This window comes from Chiloscyllium plagiosum, unplaced genomic scaffold, assembly GCF_037043375.1.
Source record: "Chiloscyllium plagiosum isolate Xiang-an unplaced genomic scaffold, Cpla_swu_hap1 HiC_scaffold_37, whole genome shotgun sequence".
In the NCBI taxonomy this organism is placed as follows: domain Eukaryota; kingdom Metazoa; phylum Chordata; class Chondrichthyes; order Orectolobiformes; family Hemiscylliidae; genus Chiloscyllium; species Chiloscyllium plagiosum.
Window position 1 is genome coordinate 26784827 of NW_028270175.1, and position 24022 is coordinate 26808848.

The 24022-nt window shown below is 43.9% G+C and overlaps 2 protein-coding genes across 2 annotated transcripts in view; one reads left to right on the forward strand and one right to left on the reverse strand.

The window, feature by feature from the left end:
* Positions 1–82: 82 nt before the first annotated feature.
* Positions 83–6325, reverse strand: ppcs (phosphopantothenoylcysteine synthetase). The gene is made up of 3 exons (XM_043675679.2): positions 5755–6325; positions 1967–2070; positions 83–1702 (listed from the first exon to the last, which is right to left on the reverse strand). Exons 1-3 carry the CDS (start codon positions 6287–6289, stop codon positions 1370–1372), a joined length of 972 nt encoding a protein of 323 aa, XP_043531614.2. The 5' UTR covers positions 6290–6325; the 3' UTR covers positions 83–1369.
* An 86-nt stretch (positions 6326–6411) lies between these two features.
* zmynd12 (zinc finger, MYND-type containing 12) overlaps positions 6412–24022 on the forward strand; it is a 32411-nt gene continuing 14800 nt past the window's right edge. The window contains exons 1-6 of the mRNA XM_043675682.2: positions 6412–6982; positions 11789–11930; positions 13110–13281; positions 14938–15107; positions 16760–16882; positions 22943–23069. Of these exons, the coding sequence (XP_043531617.1) occupies positions 6867–6982; positions 11789–11930; positions 13110–13281; positions 14938–15107; positions 16760–16882; positions 22943–23069 (850 nt within the window). The 5' untranslated portion in view covers positions 6412–6866. The remainder of the gene's footprint in view (positions 6983–11788; positions 11931–13109; positions 13282–14937; positions 15108–16759; positions 16883–22942; positions 23070–24022) is intronic.

The window sequence follows — 24022 nt, forward strand, 5'->3', positions numbered from 1 at the left end:
ATATGGATAGCATAATCCTCTTAAACTCCAAATATACTTACTCATTACATTAGGAACTGCAGCCTAGAATTTATTTTGATATAGTAGGAATACTTAACAAATTGAAGAATGGTACACAAGTGTTGTTTTAATGGAGACATTTGTTAGATTAGACCTTCATCAAAATAGATGTTTTGTGTTTGTCTTCTACCAACATTTAACAATGTGTTATTACAGAGCAATTTCCAAACCTTTCATTATTTTCTGCTTGAAAATGCTGCTGAGCTGAGCAGCAGCCTCCTGTTGTAAGAGTACATATTCAATCCAAAGTATGAATATATCATTGGTTTATAAATGTATAATGCGAGAGTGAGCATTGCCACAAAGGCATTTTTACATTTCCCAATCACTGAAGAAAGATGAAAGGAAGTTGTTGTTTACCATCCTTCATGTTGCATCATAACTTCAGATACCTGACTGCTAATATTGTTGATGGCGTTTCTCATCGGGTATCTGTGCCGTACTGAGTAGTTTTGTGGAGTCACTCATGAAAACTAAAAGATTGGATTTGGTCATCAACATTCACTGTAGGTTCTCAAAATGGAGGTGGCTGTTTTCTACCAAGAATCAACACTTACAGGAGATGGGAAGGAAACGTATTGAATCTTCCATGAACATTTAATACATTTCTCATTTATCTAAATGTACTAATATGGAGTAGCAGTCATTACCAAAGGAGGGAAATCACAAATGGCATAAGTTAATTAGTATACATTGCATTTTATTTCAGTTTAGAATCAAGAGATGCCTACAGCTTCATTTTTGGTCATATTTGCAAGAGCTGTATCACAGGATTTCTGCTACAAAATTCTGTTCGAGTTAGTTCACAGCTTATAACATCCAGTAAATTTACTAACTAAATTGATAAAAATAGTTTTACCCTATTCCAATAATCCAGCTGCAGTAAAGGTTCTTCAACCACTGCACCAGAAACTAATTCAAAACATAGAATAAATAGTAATCACACCAATAATGCCAACTCTGTCAATGAATTTGATGCAGTTACATGTCTCTGACAAATATAGAAAAGTTCTGTATTTTTAATTCGAGGCCTAAAATAGCACACAGACTCTGCAGTGACATTTTATCAGTCCATGATGGTTTTGAGGAGGAAAACTTAATGCAGTCAGAAGCTAAGTTTTAACTTTAGTTTAAACTACATATTAATATTTGTTTTTGAAAACCTTTATGGAGTATAATGCCAGATCACCCAGCTGGCTTTATTCGCATAGGCAAGTGTTCATTTTTTTAAAAAAAGTTGCATTTTAACAGTTCTCATTCAATTATCATTAATTACTCATCAGTAACTCATGTGCATCATGAAAAACATCTATTCAGGATTGTTGTTTTTCTCTATAAAATTAGTGTGGCATTCACTCAAGTGTTTCACAATCTTCTCTTCGATTTCATGGTGTTGCTTCACTTCATTCTCTGAAAGTGCCAGGTCAGTTTGAGAGTCAGCAGTTACTATGACAACAAATACCCTCCGTGTTTCAAGAGCATTGGCAACTACAACCTGATGTCTGTAAGTTTCTAAAGCTTTACGTGCTCGTACCACTAGCTGTGAAGGATCAGTCTCCAACTTGAAGGATGTCACAAATGCCTGAGGAGCCCAGTCTTTCACGAGAGGGGTGAGCATCTTGGGAACCATCTGCATAGTTAACTTTTTTTAAAAAAAGATTTATTTTTAATAAAGAACTTGCATCATAATACATTTGCAAGACTTTGAGAACAGCCTTGTTCTAAAGGTTCTCCATGCCTTAAGAAACAGTTCCAATTAGAAATGGAAAATTATGCACATTTAACCCAAGCTGTTAATTTACTCAGTGTGAGAGGACTATGACTGATAGGTCAACAAGCAGTGTTTGTCCAACAAACACTGGATAAACAAGCACTGCTGTCCAAGTATAGCACAGCTCTCACTTACCTGCAGAGGGCTAGCACCTGATTGAATTTTATGTTCTGGCATTTCAGAGGCAGGAATGAAAAAATCAGAGACAGCTGCTGCAAGGTAGAACATGGCTTTTGGTCCTGAAGAACAAAATAGTTACAAATCACTTGATTCATAATGGAATGTTCTCTAAATATGAAAGGGTACATAACTGGTTTGAGCATGTGCTCTCTACTCATTGCACTTTTAGGGTTGGAGGGGGTGTAGAGGTGCGGGGGGGTGGGGGGAGGGGGCGGGGGGGAGGTGGTGTGGGGGAAGGGGGTGGGGGAAGGGGGTGGGGGGGAGGTGGTGTGGGGGAAGGGGGTTGGGGGGAGGGGGAGGTGGGGTGGAGGGGGAAGGGGGAGGGGCTGTAGGGGTGGGGTGGAGGAGTGGGGAGGGGCTGTGGGGGTCGGGAGGGAATGTAGGGGTGGGGTGGAGGAGTGGGGAGGGGCTGCGGGGGTGGGGAGGGGCTGTAGGGGTGGTGTAGGGGGCGGGGGAGAAGGGTGGTGGGGGTGTGGTGGATGGGGGGATGGGAGATGGAGGGGGTGGGGTGGATGGGGGGGATGTGGAGGGGGTGGGGTGGATGGGGGGGATGTGGAGGGGGGGTGGGGTGGATGGGGGGGATGTGGAGGGGGGGTGGGGTGGATGGGGGGGGAGGGGTGGATGGGGGGATGTGGGGGGTGGGGTGGATGGGGGGATGTGGAGGGGGGGTGGGGTGGAGGAGTGGGGAGGGGCTGTGGGGGTGGAGTGGGGAGGGGCTGTAGGGGTGGTGTAGGGGGCGGGAGAGAAGGGTGGTGGGGGCGGGAGAGAAGGGTGGTGGGGGCGGGGGAGAAGGGTCGTTGAGGGGTGGGGTGTGGGGGGGGTGTGGTGTGGAGGGGGGGTGTGGTGTGGAGGGGGGGTGTGGTGTGGAGGGGGGGTGTGGTGTGGAGGGGGGTGTGGTGTGGAGGGGGGTGGGGTGTGAAGGAGGTGGGGGGGAGGGGTGTGGGGTGTTGGGGTGGGTGGGGGGATGTGGAGGGGGGGTGGGGTGGGGAGGGGGGGTGGGGTGGGGGGGTGGGGTGGGGGGATGTGGAGGGGGGGGTGGGGTGGGGGGGATGTGGAGGGGGGGGATGTGGAGGGGGGGTGGGGTGGAGGGGGGGGTGGGGTGGGGGGGTGGGGTGGGGGGGTGGGGTGGGGGGGATGTGGAGGGGGGGGTGGGGTGGGGTGGGGGGGATGTGGAGGGGGGGGTGGGGTGGGGTGGGGGGGATGTGGAGGGGGGGTGGGGTGGGGTGGGGGGGATGTGGAAGGGGGGGTGGGGTGGGGTGGGGGGGATGTGGAGGGGGGGGTGGGGTGGGGTGGGGGGGATGTGGAGGGGGGGGTGGGGTGGGGTGGGGGGGATGTGGAGGGGGGGGTGGGGTGGGGTGGGGGGGATGTGGAGGGGGGGTGGGGTGGGGTGGGGGGGATGTGGAGGGGGGGTGGGGTGGGGTGGGGGGGATGTGGAGGGGGGGTGGGGTGGGGTGTGGGGGAGTGGAGGGGGTCTGAGGGTGTGGGGGGTGGAGGGGGTGTGGGGGGGTGGAGGGGGTCTGAGGGGGTGGAGGGGGTCTGAGGGTGTGGGGGGGTGGATGGGATAAGGTGGGGGCGTGGGATAAGGGGGGGTGGGGGTTGGGATAAGGGGGGGTGGGGGATGGAATAAGGGGATGGGTGGTGGGTTAGAATAAGGGGGTGGGGGGGTAGGGGGTGGGAGGATAAGGTGTGTCGGGGTGGGTGGATAACGGGGTAGGGGGTGGGATGGGGGTAGGGGGGGTAGGTGGGATAAGGGGGGTGGGGTGGTGGGGAAGTATGGGTGGGGTAAAGGGGGACGTGGGGTGGGGTGGGGTGGGGGGTAGGGATGGGAAGAGGGGGTGGGGGAGGGTAAATGAGGAAACTGGTGAAGTCCACATTGATGCCATGGGGTTGAATAGTCCCAAGGCGGAAGATGAGACCTTCTTCCTCCAGGCGTCGGTTGGTGAGGGAATGGCGATGGAAGCTCAGGACCTGCATGTCCTTGGCAGAGAGGGAGGGGGAGTTGAAATGTTCAGCCATGGGGCGGTGGGGTTGTTGTTCCCTGAAGCGCTCTGCAAGAACGCATCCAGTCTCCGCAGTGTAGAGGAGACCGCATCGGGAGCAACCCATGCAATAAATGACATTTGTGGAAATGCAGGTGAAACTTTGATGGATGTGGAAGGCTCCTTTTGGGCCTTGGATGGAGGTGAGGGAGGAGGTGTGGGCACAGGTTTTGCAATTCCTGCGGTGGCAGTGGAAGATGCCAGAAGGGGAGGGTAGGTTGTTGGGGGGCATGGATCTGACCAGGTAGTCACGGAGGGAATGGTCTTTGCGGAAAGCGGATAAGGGTGGGGAGGGAAATACATCCCTGGTGGTGGAGTCCGTTTGCAGGTGGCTGAAATGTCGGCGGATGATGCGGTTTATGCGCAGATTGGTGGGGTGGACGGTGAGGACCGGGGTGGGGTGTTTGTGTCCTTGTTGTGGTTGGAGGGGTGGGGTTTGAGGGTGGAGGTGCAGGACGTGGATGAGATGCGTTGGAGGGCATCTTCAACCTCCCACGTGGTTGAAGTCCTCCAACGCATCTCATCCACATCCCTGATCCTCACCTTCCTCTGCCCAGCTCCACCCCCGAGGCTTCCAGCCCCATTCCTGATGAAGGGCTCCTGCCCGAAACGTCGATTTTCCTGCTGATCGGGATGCTGCCCTGACCTGCTGTGCATTTCCAGCACCACACTAATCTTGACTCATTTCATAAACTGTTAAGGGAAGAACTTTGACAAAGGGTCAGTTAGACTCGAAACGTCAGCTCTTTTCTCTCCTTACAGATGCTGCCAGACCTGCTGAGATTTTCCAGCATTTTCTCTTTTGGTTTCAGATTCCAGCATCCGCAGTAATTTGCTTTTATTAAGGGAAGAACTCATTTTTGCAGTCTGTCTCCTGACACTTTAGGAAAATGACATTAAAATGCCACTTTATGATTGATAGAGGAGGCAAATGACTGTAACTCAAAAAAGACAGTGTATTATCTCTGCCAAGTACACAGCCATTCCTTAAATGTATTTATCTACAGATTAATCGCTGAACTCTCATGATTTCACATCTCCAGTAACGTGATTAAGAAAGCGAATGCGATGTTGTCATTTATCTCAAGAGGGTTGGAATATAAAAGCAGCGATGTGCTACTGAGACTTTATAAAGCTCTGGTTAGGCCCCATTTGTGTCCAGTTTTGGTCCCCACACCTCAGGAAGGACATACTGGCACTGGAGCGTGTCCAGCGGAGATTCACACGGATGATCCCTGGAATGGTAGGTCTAACATATGAGGAACGGCTGAGGATCCTGGGATTGTATTCATTGGAGTTTAGAAGATTAAGGGGAGATCTAATAGAAACTTATAAGATAATACGTGGTTTGGAAAGGGTGGATGCTAGGAAATTGTTTCCGTTAGGCGAGGAGACTAGGACCCGTGGACACAGCCTTAGAATTAGAGGGGGTAAAGTCAGAACAGAAATGCGGAGACATTTCTTCAGCCAGAGAGTGGTGGGCTTGTGGAATTCATTGCCACAGAGTGCAGTGGAGGCTGGGACGCTAAATGTCTTCAAGGCAGAAATTGATAAATTCTTGATGTCACAAGGAATTAAGGGCTACGGGGAGAATGCGGGTAAGTGGAGTTGAAATGCCCATCAGCCATGATTGAATGGCGGAGTGGACTCGATGGGCCGAATGGCCTTACTCCTACGTCTTATGGTCTTATTTAGTTTCCCTACCGATAGAGTTGAGTGCCTGAGCCGCCGCCCTCAGCAGGTACAGATAGTCGGATAAGGTGCTGAATTCTACGGGAAGGAGCAGGCCAGCCTCTCGCACCGCCTGGTAACGCTGCAGCACCGCTACAATGTCGGGCAGCACCGCCTGGTCAGCTTCCACCCGCCAGCAGGTGGTCTTCTTGTCCAAGACGGCTGTCAGCGCGTCGAGCATGTTGAGGCCGGCGTACCGCCGGGAGAAGGGGTACAGGGAGCGGTGTCGGTGCAGGAAAATCACGGCGTAGCCCAGACCGAGGAAATACTCGACGGAGACGGCGCCGCGCCAGCCGCTGCTGAAGTTGTCCAGGAAGCGGACGGTGCGCGACTCCAGCGGCACCTTGGTGCCCCCCGAGGTCACCAGCACCACCCTGCGGCCCTGCGCGGCGTGCCGCACCGCGAACTCCGCCATCGCCTTCGCCGAGCTCTCCGCGTGGGGCGGCGGCACGCAATCCGAGAAAAAGTCGCTGCACTCCGTCTCGTACATCGCCGCGTTCGCCGCCATGACAACTGGTCCCACCTCAGTAAGTGTCCGGGTGGCCGCCGCCATGACAACTGGTCCCAGCTCAGTAAGTGTCCGGGTGGCCGCCGCCGCCGCCATGACAACTGGTCCCACCTTAGTAAGTGTCCGGGTGGCCGCCGCCGCCATGACAACTGGTCCCAGCTCAGTAAGTGTCCGGGTGGCCGCCGCCGCCATGACAACTGGTCCCAGCTCAGTAAGTGTCCGGGTGGCCGCCGCCGCCATGACAACTGGTCCCAGCTCAGTAAGTGTCCGGGTGGCCGCCGTCCCCCACAACAACCGATCACACTACAACAACAACTCTCAGCCCACACAACTCCTTCAACCTTCAAACGCAAAGCGCGATTTCACACCTCGGTTTCATTCTCCGGTTCATTTACGTTTAATTTAATTTTGTGACCTGATCAGCTGGTTGGCTGGAAGGGGAGAGAAGGTCTTTAGAAGTGCTGCCGGGTTCAGAAGTCAGAGTCCTTAACGACGGGCTCGAAGTCCCTAGCAACCGCAGCACATCGAAAAGCTGAGAGAGACTTTGGAGCAACGACCGATCTCCCTGAACGTCGAGATGCTCAGTACTCCTGTTTATCCGCTTTCTAACCCCAAGGGTGTTAAATTACAGTGTGAGATGTGCCAGAAGACTGCTTATGTTATGTGCTCCCAGTGCAGGGTGACTTATTACTGGTGAGTAAAGGACCATCATCATATATTTCCCCCAAAACTCTCCCTCTCACCTTGCAATCTGCTCTTCAAATTCCAAATGTGTTAGGAGTGCTCTTCAAATGTGTTAGGATTGAGCCCTCCACTATCACCTGATGAAGGAGCGACGCTCCGAAAGCTAGTGCTTCCAATTCAACCTGTTGGATTATAACCTGGTGTTGTGTGATTTTTAACTTTGTACACCCCAGTCCAACACCGGCATCTCCGAATCATGACTTCAAGTTCCAGCCTTCTCCTTTAAAGTTTTCTTTAAACTGTACTGTTGCCTTTAAAATCCATGTCCATCCTTCCTGCAATTAATTTCTTTTCTGTAACAGTATCTCCATTCAAGTCCCAGAGATCAAGGGCAGGCAGGAAAAAATTGCACTCCTGCAGGCACTGGCATTGCAATATTTTCTGGACGGAACATGATGCTCAAATGGGATGTGTTTCATCTCGAGATTGACCCATTCAAAGGACCACAATATCAGAGTCACTGCTCCCTGGACCTAGAATACTTAACAGTGAAATACCTCCGTACTACCCGCCACGCGAGTGCACCATGTGATGATGTTGCTCCTTTAACAAGGTTATGTTAGCCTTGGTTTTTATTTGGAAGGGTCATAAACACAAAGTTGCAGAGGGATCTGGCTTGGATGGGTTTTAGTGTCAACTTGATTATAGCTAACAGATACTGCCTCAGACAAAGGGTTTTCAACTTAAAAAAAACACTTATACAATGAAAGGGAGTGGCCAGTTCTTCCAGCTCAGTTTTTCTGTGGTTTGATTTTAGCAAGCAGTCAATTGTGAAGCTGCTGGACCCAACAAGCAGGTCCATGCTGATCCTCCCTCTCTCTGACATCTCTGCTGCAAGACCCTGTGTTGGAATTTTCCATTTTGTTTACAATGGGGTGTTCACAGGGATTGTAGCAAGTATTTGGAACAGTGTCATTAAGTTGGGACAATCTGTTAGGTGTCCAGATAGATTAAGTTATTCTAGATTCTGTTCTCTTCTGTTTGTGTTTCATATGGTAATCTTGCAAATAAATTCTGTTTTGTTTGAAACTAAGTGGTTGGGCCAGCTGCATCACTCCTGGAATGTCCACTATACACCTGCTTAAAACAACTAGCAAAGTTAGGGTCGGGCTTCTTTCTTGAAATGTTTTGAGGGGGTCTGGCCTGGTCCAGAACAACCTCCACTATCCTGACAGTGGACTACATCCCATTCCATGCGGAAGTGAAGCGTGTATGTGATGAAATATTTAAAGCTATAAATAATTTTGAGACTGAATATTCTGAAACCTTGTTCATCCAGCCAGTGACCTCAAAAATGTGCTACCAAAATTCCACCACCACTTCTCCAGTCTCACCAGAAATCTGAACATCCTTCACCATTGCTACGCAACCATAAAAAATGCCTAACCAATGATACTGCTCCATCCTCGGTCCACATTTTGCAAAATCAGATTACAACACTGCACTCCTACACTGGCTTACAAGCAGAAATTGAAGTGGGAGGACCCAGTACAGAAAGTAGTGCAGTGTTGGTCTGAGGAAACAGAAGGGCCTTTATGGGATTGCTAAGAGTCAGTGGACTGGTCCATATTCAAGAACTCCACCACCAATCCAAACAAGTATGTCACTACCATTATAGACTTCACTTATAAGTACAGTGCATTCTGGTATAGCACATTTTTCATCAACTCGAATTGCATATAGCGTGACTGACGAATTGTGGTCACTATTTGCTTAATGCAAACTTTCTACTGAATGGGTATAGCGATTTTCTATAGTGGCTTTTCATAGTGTGCTTTTCTATAGTCCGAGGTTGCACAAGAACGCAACTGTCATGTTATACCAAAACACACTGTATGTAGATGACTATGTGCCTAAGAAATTAATCTGAACATTCCGCAACTGGAAACCATTGATGAACCAGGATATCCACTTCCTAGTGAAGTCCAGGTCTAAGGTGTTCAAGTTGGCTGGCCCTAACCTATACAAATATGACCTTTGCAGGACTATTAGAGATGCCAAGAAGCAATACTTAACTCAGCCTGAGAACTAGACTAACCATGTGGACACCCGTCATTTATGGCAAGGCTTATACGTCATTAAGGGCTACAAAACAACGTCAACAAGAATTGTGGAAAACAGTACAACCCTACTCAATGAGCTCAATGCATTCCATGCTCGCTTTGAACAGAAGGGCAGTGAAACAATATCACCTATTCCAACAGCCTCAGATGCACTATACCTTCAGTCACCACCGCATTGGCCTTCTTAAGGGTGAGCAACCAGCCCTGATGGAGTCTCCACCTGTGCAATCAGATCCTGTAAAGTCCAGCTAGCGGAACTACTCTCAGACATCTTCAACCTCTCCTTACTGATCTCAAGACTCCACCTGCACCAAGAAAACCACCATCATCCCAGTGCCAAAGCATGCCTCAATGACTACTGCCAGGTGGCTCCAGCAGCCATAATAACGAAATGTTTTAAGAGGTTGGTCATGGCTCATATCAACTCCAGTCTCCAAGATTGCTTTGACCCCTTGCAGTTCACCTGCCAATGCAGCAGATCTATGGGAGAGGCCATGTCCCTGGTCCTATACTCATCCCTGAAACATCTGGACAATAAAGGATACATATGTCAAGCTCCCAATTATCTGCCTTCAACACTATAATTCCAAACAAACACATCTCCAAACTCCAGGACCTAGGTCTCTGCTCTCCCCTCATTAACTGGATTCTTGATTTCCTGACCAACAGACCACAGTCTGTAAGGAGAGGCAACAATACCTCCACCGGTGCCCCACAAGGTTGTGTATTCAACATCTTTCTATACTCCTTCACACACATGACTGTGCAGCCAAATTCAACACCAATTCCATTTACGAATTTGCTGATGACACCACTGTTGGGGGTTGGATCTTAAACAATGATGAGACAGAGTACAGGAAGGAGATAATATGCTGAATGGCATAGTGTAAAGACAACAATATCTCCATCAACATTAGCAAAATTAAGATGCTGGTCATTGAATTCAGGAAGCGGAGTGGACTGCATCCCCCTTTATGAATCAGTGGATGCTGAGGTGGAGATGATTGAGAATGTCAAGTTCCTGGGAGTGATAATCACCAACAGCCTGTTCTGGTCCACCTACATTAATACTGCTGTTGAGAAAGCACAGAAATGCCCCTACTTCCTCAGAAGGCTTAAGGAAATTCGGCATGTCCATAAAAACTCTGACAAATTTTTATAGATGCACCACAGAAAGCATCCTATTTGGAGGCTTCACTGCATGGTATGGTAACAGGTCTTCCAATGACCAAAAGAAACTACAGAGAGTTGTGAACACAACCCAGTCCATCATGTATACCAACTTCCCAACCATTGACTTCATGTATATTTCCCACTGCCTCAGGAAAGCAATCAACGTAATCAAATGTACTTCACACCCTGGTTAAGGTCTCTTCCACTCTCTTCCATTGTGTAGAAGATATAAAGGTTTGTGTTCACATACCAACAGATTCAAGAGCAGCTTCTTCTCTGCTGTTATCAGACTTTTGAATGGACCTCTTTAATGTTAATCTTTCGCTACACCTTCTTGGCAGCTGTAACGTTATATCCTGCACTCTGTTCTTTTTACCTGATGCACTTGTATAGTACGATCTGCCTGTAAAGCACATAAGACAACACTTTTCACTGTACCACGGTACACATGACAGTAATAAATCAAATATGAATATGAATATGTAAAATATAAGGCATTGAAATGGAGCAAAAAATGCCTTGGCTCACTAGGGAACTCCGGCCTCCCAGAAACAGAGCATTATAATTATCAGTATAATAATAATGTATCAGCGTGCCAATCGGCCTGGAATCTGGCATTGATCAGTTGTCACAGACCCATCTTCTGGATCACACCTTTTGGACAGAAAGCAGCTGACAAGCTATAGAAATCAACACTCACACTGCACTATCCATGCCTTCACCCTCCTGGACTGTCAAACCATTCTTAGCTGTCATGGTTCTTATGCTTTTCCTATCTACTTTGCTTTAATTAGCTAACTTTTAAAAATGTTGCTTTTCAATAAAGTACTTATTAAATACACTAAATTCATTGAGTTCAACTTCCCTTATTGGGCATCTGTGATTCCCAAACCTACAGGAGTAACTCTTCCTCTGGTTTCTCCTCCTTCCAAGTAGGATCACTGGGTTTCTGTTCAATGCTTCAAAACAGTAGCATAATTGAGATTAGGAACTGTGTGTGGAATTAAAGGAATATATTTAAATGTGAGCTGGCTTGTTTGGTCATATTCTTGCCTTTGAATCAGACTGCTGCAAATTCACTGCAAGACGTGGGGATTAATCTAGATTTCAGTGAAGATATATTGTACAGTCTGAGTAGTTTCACAGATTCTGTCTGCTTGATTCAGTTGTTCTGTTGCATACTAAAAGATCCTTTGGCACTGTTCAAAGAAAAGCAGAGAATTCACTTGGCCATTATTCCACTCTCAGCCAAGCCAAGGTCAGACTCATCAGTCACTTATCCTGCTGCTCTTTACCAGGCATTTCTATGTTCAAAATCACTATTTCAGTTATATATAACCCAACAGTGATTAATATATTGTATGGGGTGTGCACTGGGGCATTTCTGAGTGATGTGATATAATGCAAGTTCTTTTGTTGGATCTACAATATGTTTGTTTCTATTAGGCTACATCAGCAAATGTAACTTGTTTTTTTTAAGGATAGTCTGCCAAGAATATGTTCATTTTTTTTTTGTCAGTGATGTAGCACACCAAGAAGCAGACTGGAATGGGATTCATGAGAAGATTTGCCAGCTTCTGATTCCAATACGGACAGCACCGACATTCCTCAGCTCTGCAAAAGAGAGAAAACACAATGAGGAGCAGATGATCCAGAGACAGGTACACTAAGCCGCTTTCATATTCATTCAGTGATTTATTGTTGCTCAAATTTCCTCTTCCCCTGAAGGCACTGAGACAGTATGTATTGCTGGGAATACAGTTCCTAGAGAGCTACTAGCCCTTTGGTATGTGATCTTAGACAGTGAGTGCTTTCAAGATACTGACCATGAGTCTGAGCCAGGTCAAATCCTGTTTAAACTGAAGACCTGTATTAGGAAATGCATTCATTGTTATAAAGGCAAATATGATGGTCAATTAGCAAGTTCCCACAGTGACTGTAGGTGGAATACCAAGTAACATTTCTAAGAGAGTTGTCCAGAATATCCCATGTTCTTCAAGTATTGCCATAGATTTTTACATACAACTAAGTAAGAGACATCGCCTCAGTTTAATGTTTAATATTTGAAAATTTGCATTCCTTTAGTATTGTACTAGAATATGGAGGTACCTGACAAAGGAGCAGCACTCTAAAAGCTCGTACTTTCAAATAAACCTATTGGACTATAACTTGGTGTTGTGTGATTTTTAACTTTGGACTAGAACATCAATTTAATATAAAGTAATTAAAACCAAAAGAACTGTGGATGCTGTAAAGCAGAAACAAAAACAGAAATTGCTGGAAACTTAGCTCTGGCAGCATCTGTGGAGCAAAACCAGAGTTAACATTTCGGGTCGAGTGACCCTCGGTCAGAACTGAGGAAGAGACACTTGACCCAAAACGTTATCTCTGGTTTTTCACCACAGATGCTGCCAGACCTGCTGAGCTTTTCCAGCAATTTCTGTTTTTGTTTTTGAACTTAATACTGTATATGGTTTTGGTCTTGTTTACAAACTTGGAATCATATTGCATCCGAAGTTGAACTGCCGACGACACACCAACTCCTTCATCAAAGCCTCCTTAACGTCATCTAACTTTGCCCTGCCTGAGCCTGTATTCTCATCCATTGTCTCACTTACTTATGAAAAATGGCACTTTGTGCAGTAATGGAGTGCTGCCATGTTCTACGGAAAAACTTGCAAGGGAGCTAGAAGGAAAATTTGAACAAGAAAGTTTTAAATTGGCAGTTTTGTACATGGATGCTTGTCAGTAATTCTATTAACTACCTGCTTTGCTGACATAATTCTATTGAACAAAAATTCGTTACTTGAGATTTGTCTTATGCTTTTGCTGTTTTACAGAAACATCTCATTAATCTGACCCGCATAGTGGCCCAGAAGCTTCTTTTCGAGGGTAAACATGAGGAAGCTATTCCTGGAGCCTTGCAGTCTTTGCGCTTTGCAAATGCTGTTTATGGCAACACCTCTGCTGAGCTAGTGCCATCACAATTACTCTTGGCAGAGGCTAGTATTGGTAAGAATGCCTTGCATGTTATTTGGGGACTTCTCACTTGTGTGGAGCTGTACAATTATTAAACTGTCAGCATGAGCTGATCAAACCATCTACTTTGAACCTATGAAAGAGATCAGATCATCTTGTAAATGATGAGAAGCTATGAGATTTAGAAATCCAAGAACAGAAATTGCTAAAAGCTGGTGAATAGATACAACAGGTAATTTTGAAAGGTAATGGATATTGGCCTTTACACCAAGGAGAATGGAATACAAAGGAGTAGAAGTTAGATAAAGGTGTGGATTGACCTGTTTAGAGTCATGTAGTTCCGGACACTGTACCTCATGAAGAATATATTGCACAACAGATTCATCAGAAGTTTTTTTTTATTATTCACACATGGAACGTGGGCATCACTGGCTGGCCAGCATTTATTGCCTTTCCCTGGTTGCTCTCAAGGTGGAGATGGTGAGATGCCTACGAACCACTGCAGTCTACAATGGTTGACCTACAATGCCCTTAGGGGGGGATTTCCTGGATTTTGACCCGGTGACAGTGAAGGAATGGCAATGTATTTCCAAGTCAGGATGATGAAGTGGTGGTATTCTCGTGTATGTGCTGCACTTGTCCTTCTACATAGAAGTTCTCGTGGATTTGGAAGGTGCTGTCTGAGGATCTTCAGTGAATTTCTATAGTGCATCTTGTAGATAGTACACATTGCTGCTACTGAGCATCGGTGGAGGAGGGAATGGATGCATGTGGATATGGTGCTAGTCAAGCGGGCTACTTTGTCCTTGATGCTGTCGAGCTTGTTGATTGTTGTTTGAGGTGCACCCATCCAGGCAAGTGATGAGTGTTCCATCACACTCCTGACTTGTGCCTTGTAGATGGTGGACAGGTTGTGAGAGTCAGATGGTGAGTTACTTAATGCAGTATCCCTAGCCTCTGACCTGCTGTTGTAGCCACATGTAGCGAGCCCAGTTGAATTTCCGGTCAATGGTAACCCCAAGGATGTTGATAGTGGGGGAATTCAGTGATGGTAACACCATTAAATGTCATTTGTATAATGCAAGTGTTGTCAGCCCAAGCAGGATATTGTGTGATCTTGTTGCTGCTTCAGTATCTGAGGAGTCATGAATGACGCTGAACATTGTGCAATCATCCCCACTTCTGACATTCTGATGGACAGAAGGTCACTGATAAACTGCTGATTGGCTCATACTGCTGTGACACATCTTGTATATTTCAAACTAGACAACCAGTATGTTCACATTCCAAATAATACTGTTTTTTCCCCTCTGGGCTATGACAAAGATAATATATTTTTAAAATAGAGTCAGCAGAATAAACCATCACTGATTTGTGAGGCCTTATATGCAGCATTAGCTGGTGCCAGTATTCCATCAGTACCTTGCCCAAATAGCTCTTTTCATGTATGAGCTGAGAAAGTCAGTGTTAGCAGAATATTTGACTGGAAGCAATGCCATAGAACTTGAAACTGACAATATCAAAGAACTAAACATGGACACTTTTAGGCAAAGATCACTAACCGGTAATCAGGGTAACTGAGCTGTCCATGGCTTTGTGCCACTCGACTGAGATGGTATATTTTTGAGCCTTGTTCTATTAATGTTCAATTAGTAATTTGACCTTTTTTGTGTACTGAATGTTGCCCAGGCCTTGGCCAGTTAGATGAAGCAGAAGACTATCTCTCTCAGGCTCATTGGACAGTGATGAGGACCACAGAATGTGTTACTGCTGTCCAATACAAATTATTCCGAAACCTGGGCCTTTTGTACACAGCCAAATGTGACAACGAGAAAGCACTCTGGTACTTTGCTGATGATGTAAGTAGCTGAGAATTGTCTTATAACTGTAGTGTTCAGCTCAGTTTTTGCCTATATGGAAGAGAATGGTTTGATGTATAGATAGTTTGATGTATAGATAGACAGTACAAAAGTTTATTTTTAGAAATTCCTTCATATTTTTCCTTCCCTCATTCTAAAAGACTTTAACTGTGATGTGGGTTTTGGGAATAATACCCAGGCTCCTCAGCCAAGAAAGTGTCAGCAGACATTTAATCATAAGGGTGTTGAATCTTGTCTGAGAGAATTGCTGAAGCTGGAACAACATTGAGACCAAATCTTTCATTTCCTTCCTGTAAACCATTCTATCATGGAGACTGTGAGGTGTGGCGGGGGTGGGGGGGGGGGGGGGATCTTATAAAAGTGTATAAGATCATGAGAGGCATGGATAGGGTGAATGCACTCAGTCTTTTTCCCAGAGTTGTGGAATCAAGGACTAGAATTAGAGTGGAAAGGGAACCTGAGGGGCAACTTTTGTACAGAGAGGGTGGTATGTATGTGGAATGAGCTGTCAGCAGAAGTGATTAAGGTGGGTACATTAATAATATTTAAAAGGCATTTGAACAAACAAATGGATAGGAAAGGTTTGGAAGGATATGGGCCAAATGCAAAGAAATGGGGTTAGCAAGATTAGACATTTTGGATAGCATGGACCGGTTTGTGCCAAAGGGTCTATCTCCATGCTATACAACGCTATGGCTCTATACGTTTAGCATTCTTTTGTGTTACAGCTCAGTCATAACACTTTTGCCCCTGAGGCAAAAGATTGTGAGCACGAAAACCAGACTGGCTGTTTTATCCAGATAGAATTTTACTTAGTACAGAATACTGCCATTCCCATTAAATTGTTCACACATTTGTTTTGACTGATGCAGCTGGATGATTTTTTAACCAAAAGACCTGGAATTGCACCAAGTCATTCTGGTTGTCCACACCATTTCAGCCCGACAGGCAGACATAAAATATAATCAAGAATATTTCTGTTTTATGTGCCTGTAATAAGATAGTTTTACTATTTGTTTAAAATAAAACATGGTGGATAGATCCTGCATTATCAGACCTATTTTTATTTTGAAAGTTGTGAAATGAAGTGCAGATATTTATTCTGGATGTAGGTTTGCTCGCTGAGCTGGAAGGTTCATGTTCAGATGTTTCATCACCATACTCAGTAACATCTTCAGTGAGCCTCCGGACAAAACATTGCTGATGATTCATGCTTTCTATTTATATGTTTGGGTTGGTGATGTCATTTCCTGTGGTGATGTCATTTCGTGTTCTTTTTCTCAGGGGGTGGTGAATCAGGATAAAGTTCCCCTATCAACAGACATATAGGGGGTGGTAAATCGGGTCCAAGCCAATATGTTTGTTGATAGGGGAACTTTATCCTGATTCACCACCCCCTGCGAAAAAGAACAGGAAATGATATCACCAACTCAAAGAAACTTAAACATATAATAGAAAGCAGGAATCATCAGCAAAGCTTTGTCCGGAGGCTCGCTGAAGACGTCACCTGGTGGGGTGACGAAATGTATGAACAGGAACCTTCCAGCCTCAGCGAGCAAACGCACATCCAGAACCTCAACCTGAGCTACAAATCTTCTCAAAACTCACAAACAGATATTTATTCTCAACAGATTTACCATGCCACGCAAGTGTTTGGTGCATCTGATATTCGGACAGCTGGTGGATATTTTCACATGGCTAACGTGTTTTACAGAATGAAGAAGATGGATATAGCAGACTCACTCTACTCGGAGGTAAGCATCAGTGTCTCACACTGCAGCACGATCAACACCTTAAAAACTAAATATTTAACAATGTGTGTATCTCTTTGCTTGAAGGTTTTGGCCCATGCAAGAGCAAAGTTCTGTGGATGCACTGATCTCACGCTGATAGTTTTATCAAACTTATCGTTTTCCCCATGAATGAAGTATTTGCAATCATTCAGCAACAGATGTCTCACAGTTGAAGGCAAACTTGCACATATATTTTTCATGTGGTTTTCTACAAAGAATTGGAGCAGGAGTTCTGATTGAATTCCTAAGACCCTAAGCTAAGGGGACACTAGTATTAAGTATCAGTATTATCCCAGTTAAAATGTGCTAACAAGTCAACACTATGCTAGGTACCATTAGTCTCATTGAGTGGCTGAGACTTATTCAATTCTTGAGTTATTAGGCTTGAGAATTTAAATTTTACCACTAAAAAGTTACCTTAATTCAGGAAAAAATAACTTTTCTGATGGAAAGCAAGACACTCATGAAGTAGCTATACTTCTGGGGTTGCCAGGTAGATGCTGAGTAGAAACTTTATTCGGTCTGTGCTGAACATGGGAGGTCAGTTTTTTTTTTGTTCTGTTATGAACAAGGGTCATTGGACTGGAAGTGTTAACTCTGATTTCTCTGTACAGATGCTTCCAGACCTGCTGAGTTTTTCCAGCAATTTCTGTTTTTGTTTCTGGTTTCCAGCATCCAAAGTCTTTCGGTTTTCTGAACATTGGAGTACTCGATGTAATCGAGCAGAAGAAATCTATATATCTGATGTTCTAACTCAAATCTTTCCTGTATGATTTGGAGGTGCAGGTGTTGGACTGGGGTGTACAAAGTTAAAAATCACACAACAGGTCCAACAGGTTTATTTGGAAGCACTAGGTTTTGGAGCGCTCCTCCTTCACCTTCCTATATGATCCCTCTGTTCCTCAATTCCATTAGTACTCAAAAATCCATTGAGCTCCAGGTTTGAAAGGACACTCACAGCTCTCTGGTGAAGAAGGTTCTAAAGATTTTCATTACTTAAAATTATAGAATTTCTCAGCTCATATTCTGAGTTTCTGATTACTCTTCTATTTCCATTCTAGATGCCCCTGCTGGTGAAAGCTTTCTCTCAGTTTCTACTTTGCCAAGCCCTTCTTATGAATATTTTATATTTCAAATGGATCACCTCTCATTCTGAATTCTAGGAATTAGACCTATTCTGTTGAATTACTTTTCATAAGACAATTCCCCTCATCCCAGTAATCAATCCAATGAACTTTGTTGCAGTCTCGAGTATGTCATTCCAAAATGTCACACTATATTCTGGGTGCACTTTTACTATTCCCCTGCATATTTGTAGTCAAAGTCAGAAGTCACACAACACCAGGTTACAGTCCAACAGGTTTATTTGAAATCATAAACTTTTGGCACACTGCTCCTTCATCAGGTGAAGTGAAAGGAAGCACACAGACACAGAATTTATAGGTGGAGAGATAGGACAAATAGGACAGCATAATGGTGTTGGTGGAGTGTCGACAGGCTGAATAACAAGTCTTTGGCAGGTGATCAAAAGTGTCAACAGCTGAATAGTAAGCGAAGGGACATTAAGGCAGAGAAATAATTACAAAAACTCAAAAGTAAGATTGTGCCAGAGACAAACTAAATGACTGGGATAACACAATAGGTACAGAGTTGCATAACAAGGTTCTAACCGAAGTAGCAAGTAATCCAAAACTGTACAAACTAATTAAGGTAGAGAAATAATAAGTTATCAAGGGATGGTATCAAAACAGAACAGTGAGGAAGATTTTGCAAACACAGAACAGTGTGGTGGAGTTACATGTAGCACAACATGAACCCAAGATCATGGTTGGGGCCGTCATCATGGTTATGGGACTTGGCTACAATTCCAATAACCTTTTGGAATCCTCAAATAAACTTGCCTCCACGTCATCCTCAGATAGTGCATTCCAACCCTAACTACTTGCTGCGCAAAAAAGTTTTTCAGTGTCAGTTTTACTTCTGTTACTATTTAATCTAACATGTGCCCTCATGATTTTGAATGCTTCAATCAGATATTCTCTTATCATTTTATTCTCCAAGGAGAAAGGTTCCTGTTGTAATGTCTAGTTAATCACATTCATAAGTTTAGAAATGTCTTTAAATTTTAAAACCACATACACAGGGAGCACCTGTAACACTGGGTGTAAAGTAAAAATGGGTAAGATTGAGGAAGTTAAAGTCTCTTCACCGAAGGAAATTGTATTGAAAACAAGACAATCTCTGGAATTGGCTTGGAATTTATCAAACCACCTTCTTAAATCTATACTTATAATTTGAAATTCCTCACCCCTGCAACCATTCTCATAAGGCTGTTGTGTGTGTTTCATTATCTTCACATTTGGCCTAAAGTTTGGTGTGTCAAACTGACTACAGTACCCCAGCTGAGGTCCAATCAGCATCTTATACAAGTTCAACATAATCTCCTTGCTCTTGTGCTTTATTCTTTATTGATTGATCACTGAACCTGTCCTCCCACCTTGGTTGACCTATGCACATATAGACCTGGGTCCTTGTTCTCCTACACCCCCTTTAGAATAGAACCCTCTAGATCCTGTCCCCATGTCTTTCCCATTATGCAGTCCCAGAAAGCCATCTCCTGTATTACCATGACATGAATATATTAAAAAAAAATTTAAAAACAACTGCAACCCTGATCTGTGCATGTTCATGTCCTGAAGTATTAGTGTGTTAACTAATGTGCATTTAAGGTCACAACTTTAGGGCACCTATTAAAATCCCTGTACTGCATCTAAAGAAAGGAGAAACAAGATCAGCCATGATGATGTTAAATGGCAAAGCAGAACTATCTCCTCCTGCTCAGAGTTCTTACGTTCTAATTGGTTCCTTTTAAAACAAAGTCATTTGATCTGGGAGAAAGATATTCACAAGAAAAGAGACCTATTTTAAATTAACCTGTTGCGACCAACCAAAAAGACAGGTAATAACGAAGGGAAGCCATTTCAACCTTCCTAATTCAGGAGCTTAATGATTTGACATATTCTGTCTGGAGCCATAACAAATTGGGGGACCTCACCTGGCGACTGACCTCAGTGGTGGGCAAGTTGTTGGAGGGAATCCTGAGGGACAGGCAAAGGCTGATTAGGGATAGTCAACATGGCTTTGTGTGTGGGAAATCATGTCTCACAAACTTGATTGTGGTTTTTGAAGAACTAACAAAGAAGATTCATGAGGGCAGAGCAGTAGGTGTGATCTATATGGACTTCAGTAAGGTGTTCGTCAAGGTTCCCCTTGGGAGACTGGTTAGCAAGGTTAGATCTCATGGAATACAGGGAGAACTAACCATTTGGATACGGAACTGGCTCAAAGGTAGAAGATAGAGGGTGGTGATGGAGGGTTGTTTTTCAGACTGGAGGCCTGTGACCAGTGGAGTGCCACAAGGATCGGTGCTGGGTCCTCTACTTTTTGTCATTTACATAAATGATTTGGATGCGAGCATAAGAGGTACAGTTAGTAAGTTTGCAGATGACACCAAAATTGGAGGTGTAGTGGAAAGTGAAGAGGGTTACCTCAGATTACAACAGGATCTGGACCAGATGGGCCAATGGGCTGAGAAGTGGCAGATGGAGTTTAATTCAGATAAATGCGAGGTGCTGCATTTTGGGAAAGCAAATCTTAGCAGGACTTATACACTTAATGATAAGGTCATAGGGAGTCCATATAGATGACATCTACTGCTCTGCCCTCATCAATCTTCTTTGTTACTTCTTCAAAAACCACAATCAAGTTTGTGTTAATAGGTAGATAGGATAGTGAAGGTGGTGTTTGGTATGCTTTCCTTTATTGTTCACAGTATTGAGTACAGGAGTTGGGAGGTCATGTTGCGGCTGTACAGGACATTGGTTAGGCCACTGTTGGAATATTGCGTGCAATTCTGGTCTCCTTCCTATCGGAAAGATGTTGTGAAACTTGAAAGGGTTCAGAAAAGATTTACAAGGATGTTGCCAGGGTTGGAGGATTTGAGCTATAGGGAGAGGCTGAACAGGATGGGGCTGTTTTCCCTGGAGCGTCGGAGGCTGAGGGGTGACCTTATAGAGGTTTACAAAATTATGAGGGGCATGGATAGGATAAATATACAAAGTCTTTTCCCTGGGGTCGGGGAGTTCAGAACTAGAGGGCATAGATTTAGGGTGAGAGGGGAAAGATATAAAAGAGACCTAAGGGGCAACCTTTTCACACAGAGGGTGGTACGTGTATGGAATGAGCTACCAGAGGAGGTGGTGGAGGCTGGTACAATTGCAACATTTAAGAGGCATTTGGATGGGTATATGAATAGGAAGGGTTTGGAGGGATATGGGTTGGGTGCTGGCAGGTGAGACCAGATTGGGTTGGGATATCTGGTCGGCATGGACGGGTTGGGCCGAAGGGTCTGTTTCCGTGCTGTACATCTCTATGATTCTATGACTGGTCATAATATCTTCCAAAATGTATCACCTCACACATGCCCACATTAACCTCCACCTGCCACCTATCCGCCCATTCCACCAACTTGTCATTGTCCTTTTGAAATTCTACACAATCTTCCCAAGTTTATACTTCTAAGTTTCATATGATCTGCAAATTTTAAAATTTTGCCCTATAGCTTATGATATAGATAATTAATATGCATCAGAAAAGCCAGGTTTCCAACACTGACCCTCGAGGAACTCCACTACAAAACCTTAAAAACATCTGTTAGTGATTACTCATGTTTCCCATCACTCAGCCAATTTTTAATCCTCCTTTATATCAATTTTAAGCCCTTTAACACTGAATTTGCTTCTCTTTCACCATAACAATGGTAGAGGGACAGATGCAAAGTATTCATTTGATACTTTAGCCATGCTCAATGTGCGAATTCCTTTTTAGATCCCTAATCTGCTCCACTCTTTTTACCACCTTTTACTATTTTGTAAGCCTCCTACGTCTTTTTAGTCTCATTTTATCCTCCTCAGTACTTACTTATCCTCCTAGTTTTGCTTTTATTAGCAAATCTGAATACATTACAAGGACAGAAAATGCTGTGAATATCAGGACTTCTGTTTCTCTCTCTCTCTCAGCACAGATTCTGCCAAAGTTAATAAGCCAGCTCAGTGATAATGTTTCAGTCTCTTCCAGGTGCTGCCAAACCTGCTGACCAGTTCAACTTTTTAATTTTAGATTTATAACATCTGCAATATTTTACTTTTGAACATATTACACTCAGTGCCCTTCATCTAAGTTATTAATATAGATTGTACACAATTGAGCCCAATTACCAAGATTCTTTTAGTAACCCTCTGATTACAACCTACCAATTTGAAAATGTCTTATTTATTCCTACACACAATTTTCTATCCATTCAAAAATCCTCCAACTAACATTATCCCCAGTCCTAAAAGCCCTAATTTTGTGGAACCAACAGTGGCAACTTATCAAAAAGTCTAGTAAAATTTCAAGAACACACCACTAATCAATTCCTTTTTACATTATATACTCAAAAGACTCCAGATTTGTCATCACACAGCTTGTGTCATGACTTAATTTCTTAATCATAATGTTTTTAGTAAGTGTCTATCTCTTGAATAATATTATAGCATGTTGCCTACTGATGAGGTTAAGATAACTGGCCTTTCAATCCTTTTTGACAACCATTTTTATTGTGACTCATTGAGCTGAGTACACCAATTACAGAGTCAGGGTCATACAATATGGAAACAGACCCTTCTGTCCAATCAGTCCACGCTGAACGTAATCACAAACTAAACTAGCTCCACCTGCCTGCTTCTGATCCATATCCCTCCAAAACTTTCCTATTTGTGTACCTGTCCAAACGTCTTTTAAGTATCGTAGCTATCCCTGCATCCATCACTTCCTCAGGAAGTTCATTCCACATGCAAGCCAGCCACTGTGGAAAAAAAAACTTTGTCTAATGTCTTTTTTAAATCTCTCTGAACAAGAAAAGTAATTATATGTCAGTTGTTTAAATGCAAAAGACATTTATGATTCATATTTTAAATACAGGTAACCAATATCTGGAATACTTTCCTGGGTGAGCTTGTTGAGACAGAGATACAGAAAACACTGTGGAAAGCAGGCCTCAGTTCGCCAGAACCTGGCACCACTATCGTGGACTTAGAGGATGTTTTCGGTCTGTATTATACAACTTACTTAGTTGTTTCCATAAAGAATGGTATTTTCACAAATTATGATATTGACAGGAAGTAAATCCAGCCACATTGCCAGATACACTTTAGGGCAATTCCTCCAATAAGGGTAGTCAACTTCTGGAGTATTTTAAATTTGTTTCAAATTCTCTTCATGTAAAATTACCTGTTTGAAATAATTATTGACTTGCTAGTTCAACCAATAAAGTGTAGGATGGCCAGAGAAGTTTCTGAAATTTTAGTATAACAAACAAGTTCTAATGATCAATAAGTAGAATAGATGGCAGCCTATACATAGGGTTACAGAAATAGAGTTAATTTAGAGTATGTCATAAACTGGATGTGCAGAGATAAAGGCTGAGAAGTGTAGGATAGCCGAGAAGAATGTTGATTATTGGGCAGGTGTTCATAGACAGATGTTTCTTGCGGTGTGGTGTGGTTTCAAAGCAGGAATAGAAAACAAAAAAAAATCAAATGTGTTTTTTAAAATCGTAGAAGACAAGGATATAAAGATTCTGATGCCCATATTTGGCCAAGCAATATCGTCATACATTAATTATACATTCAGTGGCCAACAAACATACATACTTCGTGTTCTCTTGTCTTCTGGTGCCCAGATGTTCAAATAATCACACTTTAAACTTGGATAGATGAGAGCTATTTTTCTTTAATACAACTGTCATGCTTGCCTGGTCAGATGACTTGATTATCTAATGGAGAATGTTTGGCCTAGTGGAATATTTACACATACAATTACTTTCTAATTAGTTCCTAGCTCTTTACAAACAAACAATGTAACAATACATAATATCCCCAATTCTTTAAAATGTAAGCACTATAACGGTTTTAGTCATTAACTGTGGTCTGGGTGGTACTTCAGTAGCTATCATTACCTCTTCCTGCTGTGGGTTTCTGTACTTCTGGAAAACGTTGCATG

Coding starts and splice junctions, on each gene's coding strand:
- ppcs (XM_043675679.2), bottom strand. CDS start 6,289: ATGGCGGCGAACGCGGCGATGTACGAGACGGAGTGCAGCGACTTTTTC. Junction 2,071..5,754: donor TCAGGCACTCAACTCTATCG/GTAGGGAAACTA, acceptor TTTGTTCTTCAG/GACCAAAAGCCATGTTCTAC. Junction 1,703..1,966: donor CAGGTGCTAGCCCTCTGCAG/GTAAGTGAGAGC, acceptor TTTTAAAAAAAG/TTAACTATGCAGATGGTTCC.